Source organism: Mollisia scopiformis, assembly GCF_001500285.1.
Source record: "Mollisia scopiformis unplaced genomic scaffold LY89scaffold_12, whole genome shotgun sequence".
Classification (NCBI taxonomy): Eukaryota; Fungi; Ascomycota; class Leotiomycetes; order Helotiales; family Mollisiaceae; genus Mollisia; species Mollisia scopiformis.
Genome location: NW_017263592.1, coordinates 627,211 through 653,859, shown reverse-complemented (window position 1 = coordinate 653,859; position 26,649 = coordinate 627,211). Strand labels below are relative to the sequence as shown.

Genomic DNA, 26,649 nt, shown 5'->3' with positions numbered 1-26,649 from the left:
GAGGCAGAGAAATGGTACGATATGAGAAAAAAGTCATTCAATTCTCAGTCATTCTCATGCAACTGTTAAATGCACTTTACAGACGAGAAAGTCACAACCAGGCATTCAATAGTGCCGGCTCAATTGCCGTCCGGGGAAAGATCAAGAGTCCACACTCCCCAGGGTTTGAGGATTTTAGCACGCGTACAGCAAATTAAGATTAGCTACAAGCCACGTACAAAGATACGCATGAAAGCGGATCCAAGCAAATCTTTGATTGCAAGTTCATAGTTCCTAAGAAAAGCTTATTTGACGGCATCGCAGCCGGTGTGATGCAGATGGAGTGTGATGCCCCACAAAACGACTCGCTTGCGACCCGACACATCCCCGGACTACTTCCAACCGATGATCAGCAATACCATCTCCCCGCAAACCTATCATGTTGATTTAGATTCGTCACAATGCCGTTTCGTAATGTCTTCTAACGATGCCACTAGCATGCACTCGGGTCTGGAGTTCTTTGCGGGGCCGACATGACATGGCTTGAAGATGGCTTGGCAGAATTCGGCCTATGCGGAATTCCGAATCTCAGCTTCATGAACCCATAAAATGGAGGTCCTTGGCTTCAATAATTTAGGATTCAAAATCATCAAGATTCGTTGCTACAGTTTCGTTTCTCTTACAGATTTCACATCGACTGCTATTGAAAGATGGAGTCTGCCAAAGTACAGAGTTCCCCAAAACCTCCCTACAACAATTATTGGGTCGGCCTCGATGATCTGAAATATGTCCCGCCATATCTAAAAGATGTCCCGGAGACACCCGAAGAGATGACTTGCGTGACGAAAGGGACATGGCCAACATGGCTACAAGGATCATTTATGCGGTAAGTCTGAGAAGCATCTAGATGAGCCTCAGAACACTTCTGAATACTGCATAGAATCGGCGCTGGAAAATATGTCATCCCTCTATCAGAAGATGGCTCGAAGCCTCCAGCCATCTTGCAGCACTTCTTTGACGGCTTGGGCATGCTACACAAATTCACATTCGAGAATGGCCAAGTACGTTACATCAGCCGCCATACTGCGGAGGGTGTTGTTCGACGAGCAAGGAGAGAAGGCTTCTTGTCTGTCACGATGTTCGGTCTAAACGCAAACACGCCGCTGAAAGATGCTCAAGATCCGTGCTCGGCGCTTCTTGGCGCGCAGGTTTGTTTGCACCTTTCCTAGATCCGTGCCAGCCAGATACTGAAACATCGCAAAAAGCAATCTTTATGGATACCAAATGGGCATCTCGAACCAGATGCAGCGAATCTCAATGTCGTGCCGCGCAGGGGAATGCATTTGCCAAAAGACACAAATCCGCTATCACGTGGGACAGCTTCTGAAAACCCCGAGGAGGATGAGGTATGTATAGTTTCTTCCCTGTACTTAGACAGCATGATTAACTGCAAAAATAGGTCATGGTGTTCACCGACTTTAACATGCTGCAAGTCTGCGATGCAGAGACGCTAGAGCCTAAGAGACTACTCACATACGCCGACATAGACCCTGAGCTATCCGGATACGGCATCTGTGCACACCCACCTAAAGACCGGAAGCTCGGCACCATCTACAATTATTTGATCTCAACGGAGGGCATCATGTCTGTCTTCGCTCTTGACTTCAAATCCAAACCAGTCAAACTGCTGTGGAAGACTCCTCTGCCTTGCCCACCATGTTACATCCACTCCTTAGCTATGACCCAGGACTATGTCGTTTTCATCCGCAATGTATGGTCACTCATCCAATATCAGGGCTATCATGGAACTGGCGGGCTAACCTATAACCAATAGCCTCTTCACATGAATATCAGTGACATGACAAGACAGGTGATGGAAATGATTGAGTATGAGGACGGAGAGACGACGAAGTTCTTCGTCTTGCGCAAATCCGATGGACAACAGTGAGACACCCAAATGTCGAGCCACATGGCGCGTGACTAATATTTCTAAAAGCATTGCCACCTTCGAAGCCCCCAATTTTATGTTCTTCCACTCGGTCAACGCATACGACTACATCGACAAATCAACCGGAGACGTCAACCTACACGTCGACCTCTGCAGCTACGAAGGTGACTATGTTACTTACCGAGAATACAACCTCAGCAACGTCCTCGAGCCCGCTAGACCATTCATGGATGCAACTTTGGTCCGATATGAGCTCTCTGCTGTGAACAACAAAGCCGATGCGAGCAAAATTCGACGGGCAACGGTGGCTCAAGCCATCCCAGGGGCGCCGATGGAGCTCCCACGAATCCGCAAGGACATGTCAATGGTGCCCGGATATCGCTACGTCTATGCATGCGCCGGCAACGCCGGACCCAGTCCTGGGACAGAAGTAACCATTGGGCGCTACGGAAACGGGATTAAGACTGTGCAAGCTGCATTCTTTGGCTGTATTGGCAAGACAGACTGGCTCACGGGGAAATTCATCAAATGGCAGCCGGAAGATGGTGAGAGCTGTCCTTGCGAGCCGGTTTTTGTCGGTAGGCCGGGGTCAACGGAAGAGGATGATGGGCTGGTGTTGACGATTGTCATTGATAGGAAGGGAACGAAGAGTATTTTGGTTGCGCTGGATGGGAGAGACTTGAAGGAAGTCGCGAGAGCTGATATGCCGCAGGTGTATGCTCTTGGTCCTCATGGGTCGTTTATTGAGGGCAGCACAATGTAGAGAGTGGACGGGCAAATCGCTGGCTTTTGCAGTTGTGAGATGCGAAGGACAGGTGCGACATTTGAAATTACCTTGTACGGTCCAACAACATGGCGCAATCTCTGCAGGGACAAAAGAATTAAGTTTATTTTCTTGTTGAGTCTCAACTACTGACGGTTTTAAGATCTTCATATAAGTATTGTCTATGCCCTGTCTTCAAATTGAAGTAGCATACCTGTATATTTCTTACAAGTTAACTTATGATCAAAGGGGTATACTGTAGAGCTATACGTGGGTCGAGTGACAATCAGATCCCAAGGAATCCTATTCTGCATCAGACACACGCAGCTTGGCGATATCTCATCATTTGTTTGGGATCTGAATCTCAAACGAAAATGTTCCCCATTGTGGTATTCCCAGGGGAAGCGAGTTGTGCGACTTTTGCTCGGCTAATCCAGGGGCTATCCTAATATACGGAATAGCTTCACTTCTTTCAACTTCAACAATGTTGGTATAAATTGATTCTGTTTCTTTGTTTTCAGCGTGATAAGGTACTTCATATGGGGATCAATGTTTTAAAGTACAAAAGACGTTCAATTTTGCTCCTTGCTAAAACCATGCATTCGCTCTCAATGTCTCACGTTCAACCACTCAAGTACAGCTCTGCTTACCATCCCAATATCTATCAAGACTTGCGCTCACTGTGTCTCTTCTCTCTCACGATACATCTCTCCTCTGCCTCTCTAGCTCTTTCCTCTCTCTCTCGATTTCTCTGCTCTCTCTCAGCTTCTTCCTCCTTTCTCTTTGCGGCTTCTTCCTTTCTCTTTGCAGCTTCTGCCTTTCTATTCGCGGCTTCTTCCTCTCTCTTCTTTATCCTAGCATCCACCTTTTTGATTAGTTCCTCCCCAAGTAGTATATTCTCTCTCGCCATTTCCTCCCACCCACCACCAATTCCGTGGGCATCACTCCTGGAACGGGATTCGTGCCCAAAACCCGTGGTGGTAGAGAATTGTGACACAAACGGAGAGTATGGTTGAAAGGGCGGAAAGCAGGGTTGGAATGGAAAGTTCGCGCCATTGAAGAAATGGGGCATTTGAGGTCTATGCTGATGTCTAGCGCACTTGCAAGTGCATGGCTCTTCAGGAGTCTGAGGGATGTTGCTCTGAGCTCGAGGATGTTGATCGCCGTGAGCAGCTTGGTCGGATGTCTGGCTTGTATGTGGACCCGCTGCAGCTGCTCCGCTGAAGAACGAACCCGAGCCTGGCACTGGTCGCCGCCTTCTCAATGGTGGAGGGCCATAGTATTGGCGGAAGAAATTTGGCGTGGTGCCTTCTCCTCTTGCCCTACTTTTGGGTTCTCGTGAGGACGTCTTAGAGCTGTTGGCGTCGCTAGGGACGGCTCTCGCTCCATCAGGAACGGATCTTCCTCCACAGGGTGGGGTCGCTGCCGAAGATCCCTTGGTAGGTGTGGCTGCCGTGTTGTTTGCTGATGAAGTTCCGGCATTCTTAGAGCTGCTGGAAGCGGTCGTTCTCTTAGAGCCTGCATTTGAAGATGATGACTTAAAAGCTTCCGTCGCAGTAGTTTGCCTCGTCTGGTCCTTCAGGGTACCAGGTGTATTTATGAGAGGAGTCGTAGAGCCCGAAGAGGACGCCGAAGACCTTCTCAGAATTCCTCTAGCTGGAGCCTGGGTTGTATGGACATTTGCGCTTCGGGGCCCACTTGTGCTAGGGTCAAAAGTAAAGCTTACTCTCCGCTTGTGCTTTTTGTCTGCTGGAACCTGATCTCTTGGTGTGTTTTGCAGGTTAGATAGCATGTCTGCTGTTGGCAGTTGCTGTCGATTCTCGGGAGCTGGTGTGTCGTGAACCGTCGATACGATTTCCGGGATGAATGGATCATTGTCTTGTCTGATTTTCTCGGCTCTGAGACGTTGGTAACAGGCTTCCACAAAGGCTTGTGTACTCGGTGGTAACGGAAATGGATCTTTAGCAGCTCCTCCCGCAGTGGAGGAATCTTGTTCCTTTTTTCGCTTCTCGATTTTTATCTTCTCCTCTCCTAACTCGAATTCTTTTCTGAGTCGATCAATTTGATCAACTGGCAATTTACTGCTGGACATTACTTCGTCAAATATTGGATACCGACGTTCTGGTGTCGACTGGCCGTTGGATGGATCTAAATTCCGGAATGTGCCACAGACGTTCATTGGTCTGGTGGGAATAGAAGCCAATTCGAGGATCATATCACGCAGTTTTTCCGCGAGATGTCTTGGAGGTAAGTAATCAATCTCAGATGCACTATCTTCAGAGTCTTCCACGGAAGGGCGATGATAACCGTGACTAACTGGCTCGGTCGTATTTTTTGAACCTTCAGGTTGCTGAGATTCAGCCTTTGGAGTAGAGGAAGGAACTGTTGATGGTCCAGATACCTGTTTGTCGTCGGGTGTATCAACCTCTTTTCCCTTACCCTTGACATCAAGAGCTGGTTCGGTAGCTTGAGGTACCTTAGAATCGGAATCCCAAGAGTTTGTGGAGGCCGCATCGGAATCTGCTTTGTCTGGAAGAGAAGGAGTAGAAGGGTTCTCAGTCGGAGCCTCCGACTTGTTTGGAAAAGCGTCGGACATATTGATGGATGTGAGGTGTTTTGCTTGATGAAGAAAGGATGGGGTCCTTGTGCTCGAAAGTAAAACTTGACCGATGTCAGGCAGTTTTTATAGAAGAGCTATTCAAACTCTTGTGATTCATACCCTCTGAATGAAAGGGTATGTGACTGGATGGCTCAATCATCATGCTGGAAGAAGATCGAGGATGAATCAGACCAGTGAGAGTCAGATCACTGGGACATAGTCATCTTGCCTGTTCTTTTAACATTCACTTGCCATGAGACAAGGAAGTAGAAACCTGAACCTTCACCAGTTCTTTAAGATTTTGAATACCAAAATAGTTGGCATGAAAACAATGCTTCGTACTAATCTCTTCTTGACAGGTATAGCTGCACAATTCTCGGCAGAGACTGTTTTGATTGGAGTTCTTTCATTACTACATTGACGCAGCTACATGTTTACAAAGCTCAACGATGGATCAGAATCGCGCTAATACAACCAAGTTCTTTAGTCCTTCTACGTTTTTCACCGCCTAGTTCTCTCGTAATGACGATCATTAGTTATGTGGTAATAATCTCGCGGTTTCGGTCTTCTTCCACCGTTCACCTCAATCGCATCGTTCAACTCTTGCTCGTTTTCATACAGCTGCTGCAGGAGTTGTTGCTTCTTTTGATGCGCATCTTCGAGGAGCTTCTGCTTGTCCTTTGCGGAGAGCGCTTTGTTGGCTTGCATTAACTCGAAGCGCTCGATCTTCTTTTTCTCCGCTGCTATCTCAAATTCTTTCCTTTTCTTCATCATTTTGGCTCTGGCAAGCTCTCCTTCGACATCCGTTCGGCCGTTCTTTGCCATATCTGCTAATCTTCCGATTCCTCCCACGCCTCCCCTACCTTCCATTCCCATTCCAACCCCGGGCGGAGCGCCATACTGCATTAGGAGCTGTTGGGTTGGATTTCTACCAGGGCCGCCACGCATCTTCATCATCTCCTCAAGTGGATTAAGACTCTCATCTTTGGACCCAGAGCCCTTGGAGCCTTTTTTCGAGCCAGAAGACATCTCTTCTTCGATGGAGTCTTGTGAAGAGTAGTATGAGCCTGCTGCCGATTTGTGTTTTGGTGCTTTAAATTTGGAACCCTGTACGTCTTCTTCGTTGGATCTGTGCGAGTCTGACATCCGTTACTGTAGATCTTTGGCCGATGTTTGATGAAGTTTGTGTTAGGAAGATGTTTGGAAGGTAGATCTTATAGACAAGAGATATTATATGCTAGAACTCGGCCCTGTTATTGAATACGGAATGCTGAACCGTGATTCAAGTCAGGAAGATGCTTCGGTGAAGGACTTTCGTTCAAACCTTTGAATATTAGGATCTAATAGAATAGCACCCTAGTCCAAGTTCAGTTGCCATCTACTCCTGTTTGGAATCCTTCTTCCATGCATGCTATTGTGGAAAATACCATTCAGAAAGCGAGTGTCATTTTTCTTGAGAAGTAGCCAACCAAGACAGGCGTCGCATCTGCAATCCATGACTTCTACTTCCCTACAAAGCTTTCCCGACCTCGCGAACCTCTTTCCCGTCCTCGCCATGCCCGTCCTCCATTTTCCCATATTCAAATTCACCCCCATACAAAGCTTCCCACATAGTCCTGCTCACTCTGTCTAATTCTGCAAACTTCTCATCCAGAGCTCTCATCTCTCTCTCCATTTTCATCTTACTTTTCCCATCCAAGACCCTAGACTTCAGTAGCCGATTTTCTTTCTCCAACGCTCGGATCCTGCTTTCCAAACCCGTTGCAACGCTCTCAAATTCTTCGCGCAGTGATTGTTTGACTTGTGATTGTGCTTGATTATGGATCCTTTGACCGTCGATGTAGCCAGTGTTGAAACCGGCAACGAACTGGTCTGATTGAGTGTTGCCAATGGCGGGAGGTACTTGGTCTTGTGCTCTGTTTACTGGTTTCGAGAACTAGGGCAAAGATGAATGTGAAGAAGCAGAATGTTGATAGTGAAAAGGTAGAGATAATATTAGGTATCAGCTTGAATGTTCCAGGAAGTATAAGTGCTTCAGATTGATGATTGGCTCACTGTACACAGCAGATATGCTGCGATGTGAGGGAATCATGTAAGACTTTACTTTTATTGAATCACAAACTTCAAGAAGCAAAATCCGTGAATCCACCCCAATCTTTCATTTTACTCAACGCATCATTTGCTCGTAAGTCTGGGTCGGGATACCCGCCCATGCCAATAGGGCGTTCACATCTTTGACAAACAAACGCCTCGCAGCCAAGTCTTGCGAAATGTCAACATATCTTCGATGCAAGCTTTTGTCGGCTAGAAGGGTGTCGTAATGACCTGGAATATTAAAGTAGTGAAGTACTTCATCTCTCCATCTCTGCTCGACACGACACGCTGCTGAGTCTGCTCCGAAAGCAAGTCGAATATCTTCAGCGATCTTGACACACCAGTAAGGATAGATATTGACTAGGAGGACTTTGATGCGTTCTGGATACGGCTGCACATCTCTTGCCCAGCCCAGCAATGGAGCGTATAACAGAGAGCGAATATCGTGCATAGTAGCAAGATGCTCAAGACGACGTGTCGGTGGGCTCGTTTGATGATCGATCACGTAGTAGATTTTGAGGAAAAGTTTGAGTGCTTTGGTTAACGAGAGGTCGTTCTTCCGACCCAAGTGGCCGGCTATGGCGCGGCGAACGAGACGGCGCATCGCTTGCGAATTGCCAAGGCCACTGCTCTGCAACTCTGTCATAGTAGACTCAATATCTGGCAGGAGACTTAGGCATTCTTTCTCTTCTTTCAAGTTGATGAGCTTGAAGGATCGCTTGAGAAGGTCGGGAGTCATTGTAGGTCCGTTTCGACAAGCATCACATCTGCAGGTCAGATTCCAATTGTAAATGAGCTTATCAAGACGTACTCTCCTATCGTCGGAAATCTCGACCCATGGGATTAGAAGCTCTTCGTCTTTCGAAATGTCCCTCAGAGCTCGGACTCTCAACTCGTTGCTCTCGTACATAACATACACATTTCCTGTGCACGAATGCTGCAGTACTGCCATAAAGGGCTCGAGGCAGTAACCTACAGCAGCACCCCAATCCATGAGAGGATCGAGCCAGGTTTGAGAGCCTCGAATGACTGGAGCTGCCATATGCTTTTGGTTTCCGCCGACCTGTGATGCTTACTCAGTCATGCATGGATAGGAGGCTCTTATTGCTCAATGGCAGTTGGGAGTTCATAAAGAGATATCAAAAGTGACTAGTGGTGGGCACTTACAGTATACGTCAGCATACGTATCTGCTCATGAGAGAGAGTCGTGTTGGTGACTTTCTTGAGAAGTATAGCAGCAGGTACTGGTAACTCCATTACTTGACTGCGATGAGTTTCATATGTCGCAAGCCTTTCAAACTCTCGCCAACTGTATTCTGGCTTGAGCTTTTGCTTGTCATGCAAGCAGACTAAGCGTGCTAACATACGGAAAGTCGGGTTGAAAATTAGAAGATTGGTTCCAGAAGCAACTCTAGACTCCAGGCATTTGGCATAAGTCCGACACTCGTACTTGTGATGATGATTCCAGGCCTCTTCTTGACATGCCTGGTTGCAGTGTCAGTGAGGTTCTTCAAATAATGACGCGGGTTGAAGGCATACTTTACTACAATAGTAGACTATGGTACAGCGCTTGCAATAACTCATCTTAAGGCTTTTGTTCTCACTAATGTGGTATCTTTCCTCGGCATTAATGTAGCCTCCGCTGCCCAAAAGACAATTATCACAGGTGGCTTGAAGGCATTCGCGGGGGCCAGAGACCCAAGTTGCAACATTTCATCAGTTTCTTGCCAAAGGTTCGTTCAAGTAACGGGTTCTTGATTGGCGAGCGCCCATAACCACGAAAAGGATTGGACTCACCACAGCGATCAGCGGTTGCTTGATAGCAAAGATCAACTCTCCATCCTGAACATCTCTATCACAAAAAAGCCCCATTCCCACGCTACCGCCCATGATCGTGGATGTTCGAATGCTGAGAGGGACGTCATGACGAACGCGAGTTGGGAGGTTGGTTCCGCTCCAAATTGGATTGGAAATTTCATCTGATCGTCGTGGCGTGGCCATGTTGTGATGAACACACCTGAAAAAGGAAGAGAGTGTGAGGTGTCCCTCCCAGGCTATTATAGAGATGTGGAGCACTTGTTCTTGTCTAGTTGAATGAAGTGAAAGAAAATGGATATCATACTTTCTTTCTTGTTAGAGAAGGGGGCTGGGTTTCCTAGGAAGAGGATGGTAAGACGATGCATGGATAGAATTGGACCTGCATTATGGTGAGGCTTGTTTGAGGTACATAGACACATCGATGGGCAAAGAAATCTGTAGCAGGGTACGGCAATTGAGATAAAATCAAAGATGCGAATACAGAAATTGAGTCACTCGCCATGCATTGTATTGAGTACATGCGCCTAGGCAATGAGCGGTATCAGCTCTCCTCCACGAATGATTCCTCGCGTCCATGCAATGCATATCAATTTACTGTACAATGCCAGCATTTAGCAAGCAATTTACTCAACCATCTTGTTGGAGCTTCTCCATGTCTGAATCTCCTGCTCGCTAATCTCCCTCAACTTGTTGACTGCTGGTGCCTTGCCAGTAACAATGCCTTGAGCCATCTCAATGCCCCGGCTGATGGCATTCTTTCTCGTAATAGCATATGTAGCAGTCTTGGCTTCAACTCGGATGACGCCAATGCGTGGGTCATCTGGTCCACCGTCATGCTTTCCATCGCCCAAGTCACCCAACCAAGCCTTCAGTGCTGGAGAGTAGTATTTCTTGACAGTAGACCTGTCTGTGAGGATTGAGGATGTGCCAGAAACGGAGGCCCATTCTCCGGAAGAGTTAAGGAAGGCAATGTTGATGTGTGGGTCGGAATCGATATCAGAGGTCTTGCCAGACTCAGTGTTTGTGTGGAAGATCAAGTCGATGCCGCCGTTTTCCTATATTCCATTAGTATGTATTGGCAGATGGAAGACGAGAAAGCATACCTTAGCAGCCAAAGCCATGCAACGGGAAACCAATGCACCAGAGGATCCATCACGCGTGGTCATCATACCGAACTTTGAGGAAGAGATGAACTCGGAGAGATCCTCGACCTTCTCTTTGAGAGAGGGCTCATCGATGTTCGTGGCCTTGTATGGATCGGCAGGCTTGTCGCCGGTGTCTGTGTTTGAGAAAGACATCTTGGTCGTAGAGAATTGGATGTTTTGTGGTCTGTTTATGTGAGAAACACCTGTCAGTGGCCGAAGTCTAGTGATCCTTGTGTTGGGAGAGCGTAGAATACGAGGCGAAAGAAAGCGTTTCATGATTCTGTATGAGAGAGAACTTACTACGTAGAAAGTTTGGTACTTTGAGGGAAGTAGCAGGAGGATCGAGGTCGCCTTCATGTAGTGTGAGATGTGGATGTGGGGTCGTTGCAATATGATTGACGTCACTGAGGGAACACTGCGCTAAGATTGTGTGCAGGTGCTCCTGCCCGCATCGGCGTTGATGATCCGGTGGGTCATTACTCGTACAGGACAGAACTCTTTCATATTTGAGGCGGCAGACAAGGAGCAACGAGATTCAAGTAAAACATAGGTAGATTGAGTGCAGAATCTTTGAAGAAGGGGAGATTCACGTGACAAGCATCGCTTAGAGAAAGGGGAAGGAGCATGTCAAACAGTCGCCAAAAGATTGTTTTGATGTTTCCTTCCACAAGCGGGTTAAACACCAAACAAGCAAGAACAATGGATCCAGGTCCTATAACAACAATGTGACGGAGTCTCGCGAACCCAGGAATTGATTTCCATTGACAACAACTTCTTCACAACCTTCGCTTGGTTTCTCAGCCTGTCACAGCTTTCACCTTCGACACTCGTTTTGTGAATAAGACCACATACACTGAACGAACCAACATCCTCTGAGTTCATCCGCATCAATCATCCGTTCCATCGACGTCGGATTGAGCAGCACTCACGATGGCTGATACACATAACCACGTGCCCGACCACGTAAGTTGCACCCCAAACATTGATTCATTCGCGTGCTGACTTTACAGATCTGCATGATGGAGGGTCCTGATCCAGAGTTATCTATCTCCACTTCGCAATTCGACGACCTTCGAGACGACCTTCGCCGCGCTGATGATGAGATCTCGAGACTGCAAGCTTTACTCCGAGAGAACAACATCGATTATAGAAGAGTACACCGCCCATCACAGAGCGAAAGCCTCGACAACAGTCAAGACTCAGAGTTGGAAGTTGGAGAGAAGCTTCCGGATTTGCCGCAAGAGATCATGTTCCAGATCCTTGGGTACTCACTCACGAGCTCTACCACTCTTACCGATCCATTCTACAAAGGCCGCAAATCCAATATGACTCCAGAGGAGCAATTTGCCCGCAAAAAGATCAACGTCAACTTCCTTGCTACCAGTAAGGTATTCAGGGACGAAGGAAAGGCTCTTATACTCAAGAACAATGATATCGTGTTTACTCAGGTCGCCGCACTCGCCAATTTCGCGAAGATTCCTGCGGCCCTGCGCGTGAAAATCGACCATGTCACCCTTCGAGTCGTCGGACGTTACTACGGAGACAAAGCAAAGAAGGAGTTTAACATGCAAGAAGAAAGCAGGTATCATGCACTAGTTCCGAAGTTCAAGATCCCTTTGCTGGCACGACCAAAAGGTATGATCAAGGAGCATGGCATCCACGCATACTGCTACATGCAAGTCGGCGACTTCTTGAAAGCACTCTTTGTTCCTCGTCGAATTTCAAATGGCAGACAGTACAAGCTTCTGCCTTCCTTGAAGACGATGCGCATGGATCTCATCAATTTCAGTGATCACCTGGTATTGGGCCGTACTTACTTCACGCCCATCATTCGATGGCACCTCAATAAGTTCCTCGACGAACTCCTCGTGACGGGAGGATCGCTTGGAGGTGAAGAGGATGAAGAGATGTATGTGTTGCGAAATTTGGTGAGCAATGGAGGATTGTTCTCTGAAAATGGTGGTAAGTTTCTTTTCATGCTACGAAAAACTCCTTCCACTTCTACTCTCTTCTCAAAGTTTGAGCTCCGGTTGTGCAGATGGCTCATCCCCATCAACATGCTTGCTTCTACTCTGCTCTTGTATTACCTTGTAAGGATATACTGACATGCGTTCTCTATAACAGCCGTGTTCATTTCTGTCCCGGGTGGTCTGAAGCCCCTGCCACCTTATGGAATCACTCATGAACTTGTACGCTCTGAAGAGGTTCCGATGAAATCTTTCCAGAAATACCACCCTGAAGGTGGAACTCCTCCAAAGTCTCACCCCGAGAGAAAGACAGTATTCAAATGGGCTGCCGATAGCTTGTCTGAAAGAAAGAGATGGATCGAGTTCGATTATCTCACTGGCGAAGAGCTTACCCCTGATTGGAACGATATTGAGAGTGAGATTGATTCGGAGGATATGTATGATGAATCAGAGGACGAGGGTGATGGTTCGGACTTCGACCATGGCTCATATGATTCGAGTTCTTCAAACCATCTACTTGGCACGGACGATTTTTATGCGGGTTCAGATGATGGGTTTGAAAGTGCTGTGGAGACTCTCGAACCTATTTTCAAGAGCCAGGTTGTTGTCGACGAAACGACTGACTGAACTGCTAGGGCCTATTCAAATGGTATGCATCATGCTAGGTGCTAGGGAATTGCGATTCTATGATTCTTACTTGCTTGAGATATTTTGGTGGCTAGAGGCATGTTTCTGAGCTAGCGGCAACGGATGCTGAGTTTGCAGCCATAGATTCCATCGTGCTCAGATATCGGTCCGAAAATAATGAAGATGCTTCTCACAAATGCCTGCCTCAATAGTCTCGTCGTTTGATGAATTTTTGCTCACTGTCTCATCTCAGTAAGCTTACTTCTATGATGAAGTACTGATGTTGATTTCACAACGATCCCTGGGAATCATTATTGCTATCGCACCCCAAGATATGTCTTCCTTTCGAGGGGAGACAACAGTCACGTGACTATTCTGCTTGATTTCGTGACGGTGAGATGCGATGTCTCCAACTATCGATAGACTTTATCTTAGTATAGTAGCATTTACGCACAGTGCCTTGATTCTGGTGTATCGAAATCAAGTTCAATGGACTTGAACATGTTGTCACGTGCAGGTAAGCGCGACCAAATAACGTACAGACCAAGGTACTTCTTGGCATCGCGGGGAAAAGTGGGATACCTCTCTCCAAAGCTTCCCGCCAAAACTAGAGCTCACAATCAAAATGATTCAATCGACAGGTCTGAAAACTTTGGTTGCTGTTCTCCTTTCCGTCGGAGTAGCACAAAGCTCCGCCGCCACCCGAGAGCCACAATATGTGACGCTTCCCTCACTTCGAGAACAGCTTGCTATCACCGACGCTTGGCGTTCTGAACGCATTGCTAATATTCCCAATATCCTCAAGAAATACGACGTCGATGCATGGCTCGTATGTCTCATTCCCGTTTTCTCTCTCCGCCCATTACCCCACTTTCAAAATCAAAACTTCCTTCTGATGCTTGATCAACTAACTGACTGGCTCAGATATCACAACACGAACACGCCGAAGACACGGTCTTCTGGTCCCTGAAACGCGCCACCCAATTCGCCGCCCGTCGCCGCACCCTCCAGCTCTTCCTCGCCTCTCCGGCCCCCGGTCTGCAGTCCTCGTATTCATGGATCGATAACACGCCCGAGGTCTGGTCTAACTTACTCGACGTTCTAGAAGCGCAGGATGCGAGGAGTATTGTCGTTAATGTTGATGCTGAGATTGCGTTTTCCGGGGGCATGCATGCGGGGGAACTGGTCGAGATCCAGAGACGGGTGGGCGAGAAGTGGCAGAGCAGGTTCGTGGCGGAACCGATGGTGGGAGTTGAGGTTGTGGGGACGATGCCTCGGGGGAAGGAGGGGGATCGGTTGAAGTGGTATAAGGGGTTGATGGAGACGGCTTGGGCGATGATTGGGGAGGCGTTTAGTGAGAGGGTTATTACGCCTGGGTTTACCACTACTGAGGTGTGTTTTCCATCTCCTAGGTATTGATGATAATAGGGGAAAGCTCACATGACTAGGACGTCGAATGGTGGCTTCGAGATAAAGTCCAAGCGATGAACTACACGACCTGGTTCCAGCCAGACGTGAGCATCATCGGGAAAGACGATTTCGGAGACCCGAACCCTTCTCCTATCCAGCCCAAGAATGTGATCCATTACGGGGACTTGCTGCATGTCGACTTCGGCGTTACGGCTATAGGTATGAACACGGATACCCAGCATCTAGCCTATGTTCTATACCCGGGCGAGACCGAGAAAGACATTCCTCAAGGTTTCAGAGTTGGATTGAAGAAAGCCAATCGATTGCAAGACATCGTTAGGGAGAATATGAAAATCGGAATGACTGGAAATGCGATCCTGACCAAGAGCTTGGAACAAATGAAGAACGAGGGGTTTGACGGAAGAGTCTACTGCCATCCGATCGGCGACTGGGGGCATTCGGCCGGGACATTGATCGGTGAGTGAATTTATATAGACACCCGTGCAAGGTCTTTAATTCCTCTATTAGGCTAATGGGAAAAAATAGGGATGTTCAATCTGCAAGACGAAGTGCCGGTTCTCGGGGATTTGCCGTTGCTTAATCACACGTACTACAGTGTGGAGTTGTATGCAGAACATTTCGTGCCCGAGTTGAATAAGACGTTGAACTTCTACTTGGAAGAAGATGTTCATTGGGTTGACGGGGATCAGTGGGACTGGGTTTGGGGGAGACAGGAAAATTTCCATCTGATTCACTCAAAAGCGGCCAATCAGGAAGGCTTCTTCGTACAAGAGCTGTGAGCAGGGGTATCGGGATATAGGGATATAGGTGATGCAAATGTAAATGCAGACCAGGATCAGATCTCAAAACCAGCATTGAATGCATGCATCGTAAACAGTTATCTGGGTAACACAAATGGTATAGCCGAGCTATGTCCGCAAAATCCTGGTATCATGATGACTAAACGCCTTATCCTGATGCGTGCAAATCACAGAATCTTATTCCGCATAGAACGCCCACCCCAGGGCCAAAAAGCAGGCCACAACGTAATCAGAACTGTACAAAGATTAGTGAAGATGCCCCGCACGACGCTTTGGAGGATGAGTAATCGCTTACAAGTTTCAAAGGGGTCCGGTTTAAGCCTCGAGTGAAGTTGCACATTGCCCGCTGTTTATTTGGGCGCTGCTGCAGCCTCCGAAATGCCTCTTGGATGTGACGAGGCTCGACAGGTGTGCGTCCTTCGGATGGCGGATCGAACAAGCCCTGGATTTTTCGTTTCTTGCCTGCTTGTTCACCGCCGGACTTATCCTTAACCAAGTCTTCTCCCTCTTTGATTTTCAGTGCCTCTTCGGTCAGAGTCTGGACGATTTCGAACGTCAGGAATCCAAGAATATCCACGATATCATCGTTGGGTTTCGAATCAGTGACAACTCCGAAGCCAGCCCACTCCTTGAATCTTTTGCCTTTGCGAAAAGTGAAAGAAGCTTGTCGATATTCGGACCAGGTCACGTATTCCTCCTTCGTCATGATCTTGGTGCGTTCATCGGCCTTCTTAAGGCGTTGAAGGGTAGCGTAGTTCATCTCTTCTTCGTCCTCATCTTCCTCTTCTTCTCTCTCGGGTACCTCTTGGTTGTAGAAAGACGGAACTTCCCAAGGAAGTCCTACTTTCGCTTTCTTGTTCTTTTTTGCGGTATCGACAACTGGGCCTCCAGGGACCGCACCAGCAGGGTCATCAGTAGGCCCAATGTCAGCATCGCCACCCTTGTCATCAGAATCTTTCACGTTCTTACGAACGTCCTTCCAGGAAAGAAAGGTTCGAAGTCGGGATACCTTAGCTTGATCGTGCCGGATGAGGAAAATGAGGTCGTCGGTAGATATTGACCTACTGCCTCGCCGCGATGCTTGCTCAGTACATTGTCGAAGCTGCCTTCTGTTATCATTGGATTCAAAATAAGTGAGAAGAATAAGACCTGCCATTTCAATGACCTGCTGGCGCACAATTTCTTCAATCATGCCTGTAGTTTCGGGTGATGCTTCGGCTGTCTCTCCAGACACATACATCATCTAGATCAGTGATGTCAGTACCGTCTTCCAAATGTTCGCAACACTCCTGTATGTCGAAATTGACCATAGTGACATTTTCGACCAAGCGCAAAAACTGGCAATAATCTCAGTAGATTCATAATTTGCACGTGATGATCAGAGGCAGAAGCGACTGGACGCATCTCCAAAGGTACCTCTGGAATGGAAATATGAAGATTTTCAGGGACTGGCCCTTGAGTAGTGTTCACGTACCTGCTGGATCTCCGTCCGGTACTTTGCCATCTTGTCCGTCATCTTGTTTGACGCTCGTCAGAGAGTAACCCTCCCAGGTCTCTAGGCGACCTTGATGACCTCTTCGGTTCCTTACGTCTTTTTCACTGATCAGCTGATACAAAGCAGTATCTAGACTTGTAGATTTTGTCGGTGGAGTTGACGGTCTGAGAGGATGTATTGAAGATGTTAGAGTTGAGGCTGCGATCGTGAACTTGATGGCCGCGACGCTAAGAAATCCGCTATGCCGCATTGAGCTTTCTGCCTGTGCTCGCCGCCTCATGTCAGGTACCGGATCCATGTTTCTTTCTCATGTTTCTAAAACATCCGAATTCTGATATCACAATATATATCCTCTTCCTCCAGCCATCACTTAGGTGGGAAGCTCAGTCTCGATCTCTCAAGTCTCCTCAAGCCTCACTGTCATCAATGGGACCTGATTGCACGTGCGGACATTGGTGATTGTCCCGGACTTCCGAAGTATCTACGCAAAAGTTTCATCCTTGTTACACAGCATTTCTTACCTTGATAACGGGCTGCGTTCACATCAACTTTGTCATCCGGACTGATGGAAAATAGCACGACAGCGGATCGCGGCCCGCGAGAACCTCGATACGAAGGAGAGGATGTCTCACCGACGACAGACAGAGAGCTAAAGGGATTTTATGCGTACAGTCTAGCTGCAGAAGTGTTCGCTGTATGTGGCGTTGGTACGTATTTAAGACTCTTGAAACCTAAATTTCTAACTTCTTCCTCCTTAGGCTCCTTTCTTCCAGTTACTCTTGAGCAATTGGCTCGGGAACGCGGGACGCTATGGTCTGACAGAACAACATCTTGTATGGCGAAGAGCGCCACAGATGCTGGCAAGACTGCTGTTGCACGAGTGTTGTCAAGAGCCTCTGACTCGGACAATAATCAATGTATTGTCAATGTCATTGGCCTGGAGATAACCACGTCGAGCTTTGCAATGTACACTTTCTCTCTCGCGGTTTTCGTACAAGCTCTTACTTTGGTCTCATTCAGCTCAGTTGCAGATCATGGTATGGCCTTCTCTGTCTTATACACGATCGTGGCTCATCATCTTAGGTACATATAGAAAGAAGCTACTGCTCACCTTCGCCTTCACAGGTGCAGTATGCTCGATGCTGTTCATGGTCGTTGTGCCGTCAATATTTTTGGTCGCTTCCGTCCTGACCATTATATCTGTCACGTGCCTAGGCTGTTCCTTCGTCCTGCTGAACAGCTACCTTCCATTACTTGTAGCCAATCATCCAGAGTCGAGAGGAAATCAAAGAGACCTCGATAATGCAGCAGAATTGCATATCCCGCAGTCACCAGGGTTGAGGCGCAGGGAGTCCTCCGACCAATACTTATCACATATCCCACATGCAAAAGCGAGCAAATCGGATGCTGCTGAACTCAAATTATCTACTTTGATTTCTTCCAAGGGTGTGGGAATCGGATATCTCGCAGCTGTCGGTGTCCAGCTTCTCAGTATTCTTATCCTTTTTTTCCTGTCCAAGGTATCTGTGTCCTCAACACTTGCTCTGCGCCTTGTCCTTCTCCTGGTTGGGTTGTGGTGGTTCGCATTCAGCATACCTTCCATGCTATACCTACGAGCTCGACCAGGTCCTCCAATGAAGAGTATGTCCCCAAATGGCTCACGATGGCGCTCCTTTTTCACCTATGTTTCATTCGCGTGGATATCTCTCTGGAGGACGATCAAAGTAGCAAGTAAGCTTCGCCAAGTCGTCATCTTCCTCGTTGCCTGGTTCCTACTCTCGGATGCGACAGCAACGATTTCAGGAACAGCCATTCTCTTCGCACGGACCGAGTTGAAGATGGGAACCGTTCCAATCGCCCTGCTGTCCATCACCGTTACCACAATGGGTATTGCTGGTGCTTTTGTTTGGCCGATCGTGGCTCGCCGCTTCCACCTGAAAACCAATCATACAATTGTCGCTTGCATCGCTTTGATGGAAATAATTCCCATCTACGGATTGATGGGTTATATTCCGTTGTTCAAGGCTTGGGGAGTGATCGGGCTACAGCAGCCATTCGAGATCTACATTCTTGGAGTCATTTACGGCTTCGTAATGGGAGGGTTGTCTTCTCATTGTCGCTCGTTCTTTGGTCAGCTCATTCCACCTGGAAGCGAAGCAGCTTTCTACGCTCTTTATGCCATCACCGACAAAGGAAGCTCTGCTGTTGGGCCTGCAATCGTCGGAGCTATCGTTGACGCCTCGGGAACAATAAGACCGGCATTTGCTTTTTTAGCTGTGATGACAGCTCTGCCAGCACCTCTAATATGGATAGTCAACGCCGAGAAAGGTCAGATAGATGCTGCTCGCATGGCAGATCTGGTTCAAAAAGCTGGAAATGACGGTGATAGCTTGGAGCTACATTCTGTGGGATACGAAGAGGCGGAAGGGTTGATGAGAGACCACGATTAGCGTAAGGCGGTGTTAACGTCGCCCTCGTTGCGATTACCTAATCTGGGAAAACAATTTGTCTACCCAATCTGTCGTACCAGCTCCGTCTGCCCCCTGCCGTACTTCAAGCAATGGCCGAATGAACGCCTATACTCCAACGCTTCGCCAAGGACAAGAACATGCTTCTAAGCAAGAACAGTGCTCAACCAAAGATTCTTTTTCTTCTCCCTGAAAACAATTCAATCCCCCCTACCATTTGCTTCCGAATCCACCATCCGGCTAGTATGTTCAAGATCGACACGGAATACAGTTGCGATCCTAGCCAAGCTGTAATAGAAGCCCTGGACATCTGGTCAGTTCAATTTCCTAAAGCGTGAAAATGGGCTTTTTACCTGCATGGTGACAACCTCAACAAGCACCTGATCACTGTAGCACCGTCTGACGTTGGCAAAGACCTCGTCGCTTACTTCAGGACCGGCAATCACTTCGTCTACAAAAGCTAATAATGCTTTTTCTGACGCTGACCAGACTGAGGACGAGATGTTGCCCGAGATCAATGCTTCAATTTGTCCGTCCGTGATTCCTACTGTCTTGGCGATCTGTATGTGCTGTTTGCACTGATACTCGCAAGCAAGTCGCTGGGCGTTGAGCAAACAAACAAGCTCCCGTTGATATGGAGTAAGTGAGGTGTCGCGAAAACAAGCTGTTCCCAAAGATATTGCGTGAGGCAAAGTGGAAGGAGAATGCGCCCACAGTCTGAACAGGTTAAGAGGTGGAATTCCTGTTGGAAGAACACTAGCAGGTCGGTATGGTATTCGTACCCCAGACATTGTGTTGAAGTGCACAAATTGCCCAATATTTTCAGCAAAAGTGATTGAATTGTGGAGATTGTCGGTTCTTTAAAGCTGTGGGAGGGGGGCCAACTCGATACCAGCGACAGCCCTCTTTATGACTTGGCATTCCAATTCAGCTCGCTCACCTCCGCACCAATACTTGCACCGCGTAGCATTGGTAGTACAAATCCCCACAGTGGCAAGTCGATGTATTTCCAGAACCCGACTCATGTTATTTGAATGTCTGTGGCGGTAAGATCCAAATAGACAAGATTCATAGTCATACGGCCGGGTGAGACAATAAAAAGCATCAAGAACAGGCTCTCGATGTGTTGCGAAGCGATAGCTGACTTGAGAACTGTAATTCGTCGACGCTTACAAGAGTGGCTCGTGTTGAGCCGGCCGCCAAAGTCGGACTTCCTTGATCGTCCTCAGTCCTGCTGACTGTAGTGGATTAGCGCCACTGGAACATTACCAACCATCTGCAAAGAAGCAGAGTCTGACAAAATGATGTTGGGTTCTGCTTTTTCGGACCCAAGTACGAACTATAATCATTAACGAGAATCGTCCCATGTTGCCCTAAGCCGATACTCCCCTGCATTGTAAGCGGCGAACAATAGAACTTTGGAAACACCACGACAGGCCATTTCCATACTCCACATGATCTTACTACTCTGGGTGAGTGCTATGTTCAATCAGGTATCGCTGTTCGTCTACTGCCCTACATACATGAAGGTTGGAAATCAGCTGATCCAACGATAGACCCGCCTTGCTCCCAAATATTTGAAGCATGCACAGACCCAAGCCGCCGCGATGAATAATCGTCGTGCATGTCTGCTGGGTACCCCTTGAAGTCGACCAATCCGGGGTGTGGTCCGTAGTTGGCTAGGCCAAGTTTCCGCGGGTTTCACTGGGAGAATCTGCGTCGAACTGGAATTCACTTTGCCGGCTCTCATTGTCATGCCCTCGAATGGGGGAATTTTCTCAGTTTTCCTTGAGCATTCCTTACCAATATGGTAAGACTGATCCTGCATTCTCAAGATTTCCATATTCCTATTCTGGTCTCGGGCGTAGATATGGGAGATCGTCACATATGATTTCGCTTGCATGAAACATTTTCCGACCCCCAACTTCCCTAAACAGACGAGTGACAAGTCTCGGGTATCGGTGCTGAACCGCTGTTAAAGATACGGTACGGTTCGTGCCAATATTCTTTTACTCGGTCTTCGCTATTTGCTATCTTTCAAATGGCACTCGGAACGAAATTCTTCATCTTGAATATTACATACTGCGTCACTGCTGCTACAGATTCGTAGCTATGCGATATCGCTGTAGTTGGCTTCACTCAGAACTCCTTCGCCCAATCGCCTGGGCAATTGATTGCAAGACAGGCTACCATAGTTGCCGTGGTCTCCCGAAGACTTCAGCGTCTACGACAACGATACGACGCATTGCTGTGCCTCAGTGGTACTCTTCAAGTCATTACAAATGCAAGCTGAGCCACAGAGAGACGGCGAACTGGGGACACTTACAACATACCATTGGGGAGAAGAAGTCCATCAAGCATCAGGCGACAGGAACGAGACCGAAGTACATCCATGTTGCTTATGCTCCATGAACGTCATTTGATGCATAGGGAGACAACATTGATATGGTTGCATCTACAAGAAGTGCTTGATACTACTATACTGACTATAAACTATAGATGCGCAACCTTACCAATCCAACCTCGGTCTTCGTGGGCCTCGTTCTCGATATGGCTGGGTCGACTTGATCTACTGGGAGGCAAAACACTCGCGTTCTCGCACTTCAACAGACGACTGCCGGCAAGATGTTGCACAGTATAGCATCGTCATCCTGTTGGCGACTCTACGTTGAAGATGAAGATAGTCCACGGACAAAGACTAAATGCGGAAATATGGGATCTGTCATTGAAGTGACGGGCAGGATATCGTAGGCCACCTAGTAGTTATTTCGCACTGTCCTATCATATCTCTCAACTTCCATAACCTAGAAGGCGCGGATCAATCGCACGTTCGGAACTTTCAAAGAGCACGACCGCGCGGCCCAAGAAGTCGTGGAGCGCCGTCGCCCCTCGCCGAAGAACCGAATGGACTCTTTCCATTGACTTGCGTATACGACACTACATCTCGACCTCTGTCATGGTTCATGGTATACGGAAGAACAGGGTTCGCTGTTGGATTTGGAAACGACTTGCAGCAATGTACGGTACTTCTTGCCTACAGATCATCTACCAGGTGTCCCTATCAATTGCCTCAATATCTGTATATTGACGAAGATGCGGCAAAACTAGCCTCTTCGATGGTAATCATAAATGCCTCCATGATGCAGCTAACGTCTACTCTATACGAAAGAGCCATAGGGGAAGGAGGGATTGCAAATCGACCGAGGTTAGTGACCTAGACTTCTGTGATTCCGATCTTGTGAAAGACTGACGTTGAAAAAGTAGAGAACTTCATTGTCTTGTTCTTTCTCCGACAATTCGCACTTAAGTCATAGCTCCGAATGCCGACCGAACCGAAATGTGCGGAATACCCAATCGACATCCGCCGCAATATCCATCTGATCAACCTCTTCTGTATATCCACGAAAAAGAAATTGCGTCTCAAATGAGAGGTACCATGTAGAAATGCTTGGTTGGAAAACAATTATGGAGATAACGGCCAGATGACCATCATACCAGGATAATGTGGCAACGGCCATGATCCTGAAAGAAGGCATTGCGTCTGAAATGAGTCGGTTCTCGTCACCGTCTCTGATTCTTACAAATCTTCCCTAATCTTCACATCAGCAAAAGACTTGAGCAAGTTTTGCCCTCTATCCTCCCTGGATGTCTCGTACATCATCTCTCAGCTGTTGTCATCATATCCGGACTTCTTCATCATCGCCGTCCTTCCAGACATCGACGTCGCCATTGGCATGTCGTTGAGATCAACCAATCACCGAGAATTCGCCACTCAGCAATGGACTCAAGCACACGACATCACCCATCTCTCACAAACTCACTCTGGCTGTCATCACTACACGCATATCCCTCTTCGAGCAAAAGCTCAAGACTTACCTCTTCTTCTCTCCATATCTTACGAGCAGCTAGAGAAACTTCAATGTAAGAAGTAAGGTCTGACTAGATCCACGTCTCGGCTCCCGACTACTGGGTCAGCCTCATCAGCCTTCTTAATCTAATTTGTGGGTCCTGCGGCACCCTTGTTAAGTCCGAGCGAAGGTGTCGCGAAGGTGTCAGCCGCGATTTTTGTGCCTTTCGAACACTCGCCTGGGGGTTCAGTTGATTGACTTCCCTAAAACTTAATCTACTACACAAAAAATTCGAGTTGTGTAGCTTGTGCTTTTTCATGAAGTTACAGATATTGCTTGTACTTAATCCTCCCGAGGTGTACCAAACTCATATGATATTCCAGGTTTTCACTGGCATTTCTGGTCACGAAAGTTCGTGCTATTGGACTACTTTCTAGGAAAACACTCCATGGATATTCCCCCAGAGTGATCATACCATACTCATAATCTCAAACTCCTTCAACCTTCATGAGGCATTTGCATTCAAGGCATCAGTAGTCACACGCTTGATACTCGCGTGCTTCTTGATCCAGTTGTACAATCACAGATCAAGAGCATAAAGCCATGTACTTATATACAAGATATCCTTAGATAACATGTATCTCAAGACGAATAGCAAGTTTTGTCCAAGTGCTCGAATCTCTTTTATGTCACGTGACTCTTCTACTCCAGTAAATTGGTGAGAAGATCTGAGAGTCCTCGAATGGAGACATAGGAACCTGATAGGAAGATTATGGTAATTAGATTGATGATAAGTGGGAAGTGTTGAGCAAAGCTCCTTTAAGAGATGGATTGGCTCGGTGTCTCCGTGGAGAGGAACTGATATCTTGTCCCTAAGCTTGATTTATCGTGGGTATAGTTCAAATTCAAAAAGTTGTCACTTGTTCGAGCTCAACACTCGAAATCGTAATCTACTTCTTGATTTTTTAATCGTCTTCTAAGCTCCTGCCATGTTTCAAGGCGTGTGTCACAATCGAACGATTCCTTCGCTTCAGGTTGTCTCTGTCGCTGCAATTTCACTGGTTCTCGCCTTTGTTTAGCTGTAGATATCACTTTCTTATTTCGTTTTTAGACTGCAATGCTTGGAAACAGACCAAAGTCCATGTAGTCGAGGATGTCTAAGGTGGAAGAAGAAATTTCAACGCCTGAGATATCATCCCAGCTTCTGATTAGACTCTCAACACAACACAATGCTAACGTAGGTATCTCGAACAGTGTAAATCAGTCGAATTGATACGGAAGAGGATAATTAAATAGAAACCGGAACAAATATCTGGAGTGCAATTAGCATTATCTCCACCTCTCTGTTTCAGACCAAATATAGGATCATCATCGAAACCAAACGCGTTTCTCACCGAGAACTTCAATACAACCTAGGAAAGCAAGCTCCTTGAGCTTTCGCTTGTCACAGAGACTAGAACGAATAGTACAGAAGGTGTCAGGACTTTCTGAGAAGGAGATCTCACTGCTGCAGCTCGAGCTTTGCGGCTGACGCGAGTGGTTTTCATGCTGGTCAGTGGGGGAGTAAGAAGGAAAGACCGAAAGAGAGGGAAGGTCCAGAGATAGTTAGTTCGAGACTTTATGGAAGTGTTTGGGATAATTTCTCTTTGCGGATAATGACTGATGACGCAGACAATGATAACTCCTTAAGTTGCGATTTGCACACACCCAGTCGGGACAATCAAGTAGTATCACAGAGTAAAGGTTAACCTGAATTTTGAATTTCGTGAGATGTAATGAGAAGTCCAAAAGAAGAGAATGCCTACTGCTCGCGCTGCGGGGTTAGCCGCCGTAATTACGAGCTACTTTGGCGGGCAACTAAAAAGATTGTCTTTCAAGCTCAACCTTCTTCCAACATCATATATTCACGATCCCCATCATCTTGCCAATTTGGTTAGCTTTCCGAGCCCATCCAGTTTTTTTTGCCGTTCGTGGTAAATGCATCTTGATCTCTGAGAGCTGATTGGCTAGTCTGTCAGCACATTATCGGGGATGCAAACATGCTTAACAATCAACATGCGACCGGATCAGTAATGCGGCTGCGAAGGAGACTTCAATTCACCTGAGTACCAATTCTCTTGTATCGTACGGTAAGTGTTAATTCATATAAATCATGCCTTCCTTCCATTGCTGTTGTGAAACCTCAAGTTGTCGGTTTCTTCGGACTCGCTGCCCGCTCTCGGACATCCCCAAACCACAAATCTATATTTCCTAAACAAACAATTTATCACTGAATCTTCAACTTTGCTGCAAAAATGGCTATTCCAGCAAGTAATGGAAAGACCGTTCTCATCACCGGTATCAATGGATACATTGCCAGTGTTCTTGGCCTCCATCTGCTGGAGAAAGGATATTCAATTCGAGGAACATCACGACGAGCAGCTACTACCGAAGCACTCCTCAAAGGACCGTACGCACCATATACTGAGCGTGTTAAGATGTATTCAGTACCCGACATGGCGGTAGATGGCGCTTTCGATGATGCTGCGAAAGGTATGCTTCGAATCATTTTGAAACATTCAGATTCACGTGCTCACATGCATATCAGGTGTTGATGGAATCTTTCATACTGCTTCACCTATTGACTTCTCCATCGCAACATATGAACTGATGGTCACACCTGCTATTCGTGGTACTGAGACAGTACTCGAATCAGCGCTGAAGGCAGGCTCTCAGTTGACTTCTGTGGTGATAACCTCTTCCGTCGTTGCAATTGTGAATCCCAAGGAGGGACCTTATACCTTCACTGAGAAGGATTGGGCTGCTGTTGCTCTCGAAACCGTGACTAAGAACAAGGAAGAAGGAGTTACCAGTCCTGGTGGACTTCTCTATGCTGCCAGCAAGACAGCTGCGGACCGAGCTGTATGGAAATTTCGAGACGAACACAAGGTATGATCACCAATCCTGATTTCCTCGCATTTTCTCACAGTTTAATAGCCATCTTTTGCAATCTCAACGGTCAACCCTTCGGTCGTCATTGGTCCTCCAATCACTCTTCCTGCGTCTGGATCAAAATTCAATGAGACACTCCAACCATTGTTCAACATCCTCTCTGGCGCAGCCGAGACCGTCCCTCCCAGTATTGGCAGTGGCTCCTTTGTTGATGTCCGTGATGTTGCATTCATGCATACATGGGCCTATGAGAATCCCAAGAAAGCTGATGGAGAAAGATATATCGCGTGCAATGGATTTGGTCCATCACAAGCCTTGGCTGATATCTTGAGGGAGCACTATAAAGGCACGACGATTGGTGAGAAGATCCCAGTCGGTACTCCCGGTGCCGGGTATGTCGGATACAACAAAGAGACTGGCAAAGTTGAGAGTGTGCAGTATCCTCCTGAGAACATCAAGGTGGATGGCACGAAGGCAGTGAGGGAGATGGGAATTAAGTACATCTCATTTCCGCAAAGCGTCGTGGATACGGCAAAGGCATTGGAGCCATTGGTTTAAGTACCACAACTTTCAAACCTGGGAAAGGGGTTCTCTCGGCAAGATTGTGAGGTCTTGCAATTTCGTAGCTGAACGAATAGTTCTATGTAGCAAGCGTAGATAGCGAAGTCAAAGCAAAGATTCATTGATCGGCTGTGTCTCTATGACCTATTTTGAGCAATTTCCAGCAAGATCTAGT

At 47.3% G+C, this 26,649-nt stretch overlaps 11 protein-coding genes across 11 annotated transcripts; 5 read left to right on the top strand and 6 right to left on the bottom strand.

Moving 5' to 3' along the window:
- Positions 1–420: 420 nt before the first annotated feature.
- On the top strand, positions 421–2,906 carry LY89DRAFT_707335 (uncharacterized protein). Its single transcript, XM_018217596.1, has 6 exons — positions 421–865; positions 920–1,187; positions 1,245–1,385; positions 1,439–1,750; positions 1,814–1,923; positions 1,976–2,906. Exons 1-6 carry the CDS (start codon positions 690–692, stop codon positions 2,688–2,690), a joined length of 1,722 nt encoding a protein of 573 aa, XP_018071278.1. The 5' UTR covers positions 421–689; the 3' UTR covers positions 2,691–2,906.
- A 448-nt stretch (positions 2,907–3,354) lies between these two features.
- On the bottom strand, positions 3,355–5,286 carry LY89DRAFT_733923 (uncharacterized protein; the record flags this gene model as incomplete). Its single annotated transcript, XM_018219857.1, has 1 exon — positions 3,355–5,286. The coding sequence occupies one exon, from the start codon at positions 5,284–5,286 to the stop codon at positions 3,355–3,357; it is 1,932 nt and encodes a 643-aa protein (XP_018071277.1).
- Positions 5,287–5,685: 399 nt separating this feature from the next.
- Positions 5,686–6,435, bottom strand: LY89DRAFT_748087 (uncharacterized protein; the record flags this gene model as incomplete). The annotated part of the gene is made up of 1 exon (XM_018221144.1): positions 5,686–6,435. One exon carries the CDS (start codon positions 6,433–6,435, stop codon positions 5,791–5,793), a length of 645 nt encoding a protein of 214 aa, XP_018071276.1. The 3' UTR covers positions 5,686–5,790.
- A 1,021-nt stretch (positions 6,436–7,456) lies between these two features.
- On the bottom strand, positions 7,457–9,384 carry LY89DRAFT_669361 (uncharacterized protein; the record flags this gene model as incomplete). The annotated part of the gene is made up of 3 exons (XM_018213092.1): positions 7,457–8,446; positions 8,551–8,868; positions 9,181–9,384. The coding sequence occupies 3 exons, from the start codon at positions 9,382–9,384 to the stop codon at positions 7,457–7,459; spliced, it is 1,512 nt and encodes a 503-aa protein (XP_018071275.1).
- A 330-nt stretch (positions 9,385–9,714) lies between these two features.
- LY89DRAFT_645950 (uncharacterized protein) lies at positions 9,715–10,682 on the bottom strand. Its single transcript, XM_018211901.1, has 3 exons — positions 10,647–10,682; positions 10,305–10,530; positions 9,715–10,256 (listed from the first exon to the last, which is right to left on the bottom strand). The coding sequence occupies exons 2-3, from the start codon at positions 10,497–10,499 to the stop codon at positions 9,825–9,827; spliced, it is 627 nt and encodes a 208-aa protein (XP_018071274.1). The 5' UTR covers positions 10,500–10,530; positions 10,647–10,682; the 3' UTR covers positions 9,715–9,824.
- A 594-nt stretch (positions 10,683–11,276) lies between these two features.
- LY89DRAFT_782161 (uncharacterized protein) lies at positions 11,277–12,952 on the top strand (the record flags this gene model as incomplete). The annotated part of the gene is made up of 3 exons (XM_018222553.1): positions 11,277–11,309; positions 11,357–12,308; positions 12,471–12,952. The coding sequence occupies 3 exons, from the start codon at positions 11,277–11,279 to the stop codon at positions 12,938–12,940; spliced, it is 1,455 nt and encodes a 484-aa protein (XP_018071273.1). The 3' UTR covers positions 12,941–12,952.
- Positions 12,953–13,534: 582 nt separating this feature from the next.
- LY89DRAFT_684921 (putative lipo protein) lies at positions 13,535–15,264 on the top strand. Its single transcript, XM_018214986.1, has 4 exons — positions 13,535–13,769; positions 13,865–14,332; positions 14,389–14,827; positions 14,897–15,264. The coding sequence occupies exons 1-4, from the start codon at positions 13,566–13,568 to the stop codon at positions 15,148–15,150; spliced, it is 1,365 nt and encodes a 454-aa protein (XP_018071272.1). The 5' UTR covers positions 13,535–13,565; the 3' UTR covers positions 15,151–15,264.
- LY89DRAFT_684920 (TFIID-18kDa-domain-containing protein) lies at positions 15,055–16,823 on the bottom strand. Its single transcript, XM_018214985.1, has 4 exons — positions 16,646–16,823; positions 16,325–16,414; positions 15,467–16,273; positions 15,055–15,406 (listed from the first exon to the last, which is right to left on the bottom strand). Exons 1-4 carry the CDS (start codon positions 16,685–16,687, stop codon positions 15,401–15,403), a joined length of 945 nt encoding a protein of 314 aa, XP_018071271.1. The 5' UTR covers positions 16,688–16,823; the 3' UTR covers positions 15,055–15,400.
- Positions 16,824–17,231: 408 nt separating this feature from the next.
- On the top strand, positions 17,232–19,282 carry LY89DRAFT_748077 (uncharacterized protein; the record flags this gene model as incomplete). The annotated part of the gene is made up of 3 exons (XM_018221143.1): positions 17,232–17,373; positions 17,425–17,703; positions 17,750–19,282. The coding sequence occupies 3 exons, from the start codon at positions 17,232–17,234 to the stop codon at positions 19,114–19,116; spliced, it is 1,788 nt and encodes a 595-aa protein (XP_018071270.1). The 3' UTR covers positions 19,117–19,282.
- Positions 19,226–20,298, bottom strand: LY89DRAFT_67667 (uncharacterized protein). The gene is made up of 2 exons (XM_018213613.1): positions 19,488–20,298; positions 19,226–19,436 (listed from the first exon to the last, which is right to left on the bottom strand). The coding sequence occupies exons 1-2, from the start codon at positions 19,923–19,925 to the stop codon at positions 19,335–19,337; spliced, it is 540 nt and encodes a 179-aa protein (XP_018071269.1). The 5' UTR covers positions 19,926–20,298; the 3' UTR covers positions 19,226–19,334.
- A 4,819-nt stretch (positions 20,299–25,117) lies between these two features.
- LY89DRAFT_684915 (NAD-dependent epimerase/dehydratase:3-beta hydroxysteroid dehydrogenase/isomerase-like protein) lies at positions 25,118–26,575 on the top strand. Its single transcript, XM_018214984.1, has 3 exons — positions 25,118–25,514; positions 25,570–25,910; positions 25,959–26,575. The coding sequence occupies exons 1-3, from the start codon at positions 25,277–25,279 to the stop codon at positions 26,469–26,471; spliced, it is 1,092 nt and encodes a 363-aa protein (XP_018071268.1). The 5' UTR covers positions 25,118–25,276; the 3' UTR covers positions 26,472–26,575.
- The last annotated feature ends 74 nt before the right edge of the window (positions 26,576–26,649 follow it).

Excerpts from the sequence above, each read along its gene's own strand:
- LY89DRAFT_645950 (XM_018211901.1), bottom strand. The coding sequence starts at position 10,499 with ATGTCTTTCTCAAACACAGACACCGGCGACAAGCCTGCCGATCCATAC. Across the intron at positions 10,257-10,304 it reads GCATGGCTTTGGCTGCTAAG|GAAAACGGCGGCATCGACTT; the intron begins GTATGCTTTCTC and ends AATGGAATATAG.
- LY89DRAFT_684915 (XM_018214984.1), top strand. The coding sequence starts at position 25,277 with ATGGCTATTCCAGCAAGTAATGGAAAGACCGTTCTCATCACCGGTATC. Across the intron at positions 25,515-25,569 it reads TTTCGATGATGCTGCGAAAG|GTGTTGATGGAATCTTTCAT; the intron begins GTATGCTTCGAA and ends CATGCATATCAG. Across the intron at positions 25,911-25,958 it reads AATTTCGAGACGAACACAAG|CCATCTTTTGCAATCTCAAC; the intron begins GTATGATCACCA and ends ACAGTTTAATAG.
- LY89DRAFT_684921 (XM_018214986.1), top strand. The coding sequence starts at position 13,566 with ATGATTCAATCGACAGGTCTGAAAACTTTGGTTGCTGTTCTCCTTTCC. Across the intron at positions 13,770-13,864 it reads ACGACGTCGATGCATGGCTC|ATATCACAACACGAACACGC; the intron begins GTATGTCTCATT and ends TGACTGGCTCAG. Across the intron at positions 14,828-14,896 it reads TTCGGCCGGGACATTGATCG|GGATGTTCAATCTGCAAGAC; the intron begins GTGAGTGAATTT and ends GGGAAAAAATAG.
- LY89DRAFT_707335 (XM_018217596.1), top strand. The coding sequence starts at position 690 with ATGGAGTCTGCCAAAGTACAGAGTTCCCCAAAACCTCCCTACAACAAT. Across the intron at positions 1,188-1,244 it reads CGGCGCTTCTTGGCGCGCAG|CAATCTTTATGGATACCAAA; the intron begins GTTTGTTTGCAC and ends CATCGCAAAAAG. Across the intron at positions 1,924-1,975 it reads CGCAAATCCGATGGACAACA|CATTGCCACCTTCGAAGCCC; the intron begins GTGAGACACCCA and ends TATTTCTAAAAG.
- LY89DRAFT_684920 (XM_018214985.1), bottom strand. The coding sequence starts at position 16,687 with ATGACGGACAAGATGGCAAAGTACCGGACGGAGATCCAGCAG. Across the intron at positions 16,415-16,645 it reads ACCGGACGGAGATCCAGCAG|ATGATGTATGTGTCTGGAGA; the intron begins GTACGTGAACAC and ends TCACTGATCTAG. Across the intron at positions 16,274-16,324 it reads GCCAGCAGGTCATTGAAATG|CTTCGACAATGTACTGAGCA; the intron begins GCAGGTCTTATT and ends AACAGAAGGCAG.
- LY89DRAFT_67667 (XM_018213613.1), bottom strand. The coding sequence starts at position 19,925 with ATGTCTGGGGTACGAATACCATACCGACCTGCTAGTGTTCTTCCAACA. Across the intron at positions 19,437-19,487 it reads TTGAGGTTGTCACCATGCAG|GGCTTCTATTACAGCTTGGC; the intron begins GTAAAAAGCCCA and ends CCAGATGTCCAG.